Below are 4,141 nucleotides of genomic sequence, written 5' to 3' on the forward strand. Positions count from 1 at the left end.
TAGAACCTTACTTATAGTGCTATCGTGAGGATTAGATAACTTAATAGACCTGAAAAAACTTAGAACTGTGCTTGTTTCTTTGTAAGTATTATAAAATTATTTCATAAGAAAAAGGGAAAGAGAATCTTTAGGATGGGGCTGCTAATTATCCTCCAATATTTAGTATTCTATAGAAATAGAGCCCCAAAATTTCAGCAGAGTACATGGGTGCTTGGTAAAAAGAGTGCATTTCCAGCCTCTGTTGTAGCTGGGTTGGCCGTAAAACTAAATTCTGGCCCATGTGATATAAGTGGAAGTTGATGTGCTGCTTCCAGGATATGTCTTAAATGGGTGGCATGCCCTTCTCACTCCCTTGGGTGTGGTTTCACTGACATTCTCAGTGCAATCGTGATGGTTGCAGCCCTCTTGGACCACCAGGTAAAATCTGCAAATTGAAGATGGTAGAGCAGTCAGATAGTAGAGAGAGAGCCTCAGCCCTAAGGCATGAAGCCACCACTCCAGCCCTGGACCTACTACTATAGTTACATGAGATAGAAATCAATTTTAACTTATTTTTATGGTTTTTCTGATATGCAGTCATGTATGGTTCTAATGGTTTACTGACTCTCCTAGTTTGCTTACCAAAGGCATCCCACTTGACTGTTACATGGGCCTTCCAGGTGACAATAGAAGAGTGACAGGGAGATTAAGGACAGAAGATACTAGCAATGCCTCATTATCTGGAAATGGTTCTCAATTCTGGGTTCTAAGGGTCAGGTAGGCAGAACGACATCCTTCCTTTATCTTATAACCCTAAAGCAGTACTAAGAAAGACCTGCTTGAGGCAGAGAAAGACAATTCAGTCTGGGTTGTAAGTTCCTAAAGCCTTTTCTACCTTACATTCCTGCTCTAAAGAGTTCTGTTCTTGAAAGTTGCTGAGAGTAGATCCTAAACATTCTCACCCCCCCCCACACACACACACACCTATGAAAGAGTTAACTATGTTGGTAGTTATGGATGTGGCAATTATCTTGATCTTGGTAATCATTCTACATTGTATATGTATATCAAATCATCAGATTCTACACCTTAAATACACACAATTATATTTATCAAAAGTTGTTGTAGCTATTTTAAACGCAAGATTTTGTATGTGTATGTATTATTACAGTAAACTAATGCTTTGTAACCAGATTATAATAGCTATACAAACATTAAATATTTCAAAAAATAATAGAAATTGTGCATTTATCCATAGAAAGGCTTCCCAAGGTAACCATGTATCCATTTATCTATCTATCTATCATCTATCTATCTATCTATCTATCTATCTATCTGCCTATCCACACACACACACACACACACACATTTGATTGGATTTGTAGCAATTTACAATAATATTAACATTGGTTACTTGAGTCAGTGCAAAATTCTTCACAGTCTCTGAACTATTTTTAAAAAGAGAAAATGCATTTTGACTTGATAAATCAGATTGGTAGGAAAAAATTCATCTAAAACATGGGGTTCTTATGTAAGACATAATGATAAAAGTTGTCTTTGTGAAAACGTTGGCAAGCATTGTGCCCCCTGTGCAAGATGTGTGGCTTCTGGCCAATAGTGTTGGAACATGTTGCTACACAAGTATCGCTGTGTTAGAACCTGGTAGAAATCGCTTTTCTCAGGAAGGTTTTATGTTTCCTTTCTCAGTTTGACTTTGCCTCTGGAATTCCTGGTTCACGTTCATGGTGGAGCTCTTCAGCTTTCAGAGGCCTCTCTCTTNGGGAGCTGGAGGAATGATTGCTGTCCTGGGTGCGGGGCTCACACTCCGAGAGCTGCTCAGACTCCAAAAGCAACAGATTGTGGACTGCTTTTCTCTTTTGACTAAAAACTTTAGATTCACTAAGATTCATTCATACGGTAGGTTAACAGCCTTTCCTTTATTTTTTATTAAAAGTCCAGTTATGGATGAACTGGAGTCGGTGTTACTCTTCCCACACTGTTTTCAAAATACCCAAATTGCAAAATCAAGAGCAAAAGGGGCAATCGATGACCAGGGTCTAGGGGTACCAACCACCCTCGAATCTAGTCACCTTGGAGTCATTCCCTTTCCAGAGGAAACTGTTAATTCCAGCGCGGACCCTCTGCAGCCAGCCCTGCAGCCAGCCCCGCAGTCCGCCAGGGTCGGGATCCCGGCCCAGCACCGCGCGAGCGCCTTCAGCTCAGGCGGGCGAGTCCAGTCCTGCAGTGAATCCAGCCCCGGCTCTTCCTCCCAGCCCCTCCAGGAGCGCAGCTCCCGCAAGCGCCTCCCAGCAGACCTCCATCCTTGCCAGCCTCGCCCCGCACGACTCCGCAGGCCGGGACCACAAGCTTCACTCCGCAATGGAGGGCCCTGCCTCACAGCCCACTTACCTCTATCGCCCGACAACCCTGCTTACCCGGCTTAGAGTCCGGAGCTCGCCGGCCTGGTAGGGCTAGAACCGGACTTGGGGGCGGATACTGGGCGGGGACTGACGCCGGTCTGGATTCAGAGCGCGGATTGGCTGAGGGACGTTGGGATCGCGGACTGGATGAAATTGGGGATGGGGCGGGGACTTGAATAGAGCTGGGGATTGGGTATACAATGTCGACACCGGACTAATTGGATGTGTGTCACTGATTGGGTTGGAGAAGGTTGTAGGACGAAGATCGATTTGGAGGAAAAGGCAAACTATGCGGCAACAGGGCTTAGGCAAGGGGAGGGTTGTAGTTAGAATAGTGTTGCAAGCTGCGGGAGAGAGGGCAAGGCTGAGAGATGATGCAAAAGGTATATTCATCACCCATGATAGGGGTGAGAAGGAATACGCAGATAGGAACTTCCAGGAACATTCCTGAAACAGTAAAATGAGTTTGCTCCAAGAACTGAGAATGAAGGGGAGATGTGAGACTGAAGGACGAACATAAGTAACACTTTAAAAGTGAGGAAGGAAAATCGGCTAAGAGAAAAAGGAACAGCGCGAGTTAAGCCTTTGGCGAGGGCGTTGTTAGCAAAAGGAGAGCTTCTGTTAAGAATCGAGTTTCATTATTACATTTTCTCCNAAACAACCTTATTGGAAAGAAGGGATTCTCTAAACCCGAGAGCTGATATTAGACATAAATACACAGCTGGAATACCAGGAAATGGAGTTGAGGGGAAGCAGAGTTTGCCACCCCAAAATATGCCTTTGGGATATTGAGTCTGGTTATTTTTAAGAAAAGACTCAGGAAAAAACTTTGACTTTCCCCCTAATTCCCTAAAAGAATCTAGATATAGGACCTGCTGCAGAAAAGGAGATATCATAACTTTAGTTTAATATGAGGTAAGTGTGATAGACAGGGAGGAACTAGCAAGGCCCCTTTGATCAAAGTCTTCTCTGAAGATAACCCAGCAAACAATTATTTGTCAGATATTTGCTTTTCCATCTCCATGTGACAGAGCCAGGTTAAACAAATCAGGACAACTCATGGACATCTGGATTTGAGGCTGAGAGAATGGAGTTTCTGCTGGGCACTTAGACCCAGAAGAGATGTAAAGCTAGATCTGGACACAGACCCTCCCAGGTCAGCCCAGCTCTGTGCCATGTAACATGTGCCTACATTCTCATTAAAATTTCCACTGTTGTTTAATGCCAAGAGCTTTCAAGCCAGATAAATCTTAGCTCAAAATTAAACATCAAAAAATAACTGTGTGACAGTAGGCAGGTTACTTGACTTCCCTGAAACTCAGTTTCTTCATATGTTAAAAAGGAAAATGAATGCCTACCCCCTATAATGGCTATGATGATTAAATGAGTTAAATCCATAGTGGAAAAACACAGTTCTTGATACCTACCATATACTCAAAAACTAGTGCCCATTCAGAAAGTGGAAAAGACTCTCTTAGGTACAAGTAGGACAAGTAACTTTATACCCACTTTTTACCACAGGGAGCAAAGTGATGTTAGGTATAGACTAAATATATGATAATATTTTCATATCAAAAAAGAGGGCTATGATTTCTTTAGGGAAGGACAGACTGAATGAGAAGGAAAAGTTTTCGTCTTAGTTGCTACAAAATAAATGTTTTTGTGCTTCTCTGGTGGGCATGTAAATTTTAGAAGTCTTTTTAAAAAAATAGGCTATTTTTTTGGAGCAGTTTTAGGTTTAT

General features: G+C 42.6%; 1 protein-coding gene across 1 annotated transcript in view; it reads right to left on the minus strand.

The window, feature by feature from the left end:
* Window positions 1-1,889, minus strand: part of KYAT3 (kynurenine aminotransferase 3) — a 70,347-nt gene extending 68,458 nt beyond the window's left edge. Inside the window, exon 1 of the mRNA XM_019632817.1 lies at window positions 1,718-1,889. Coding sequence (XP_019488362.1) covers window positions 1,718-1,889 — 172 coding nt within the window. The remainder of the gene's footprint in view (window positions 1-1,717) is intronic.
* Window positions 1,890-4,141: the final 2,252 nt, after the last annotated feature.

The sequence above is a fragment of the Hipposideros armiger genome, unplaced genomic scaffold (genome assembly GCF_001890085.2).
Source record: "Hipposideros armiger isolate ML-2016 unplaced genomic scaffold, ASM189008v1 scaffold_1179, whole genome shotgun sequence".
In the NCBI taxonomy this organism is placed as follows: Eukaryota; Metazoa; Chordata; class Mammalia; order Chiroptera; family Hipposideridae; genus Hipposideros; species Hipposideros armiger.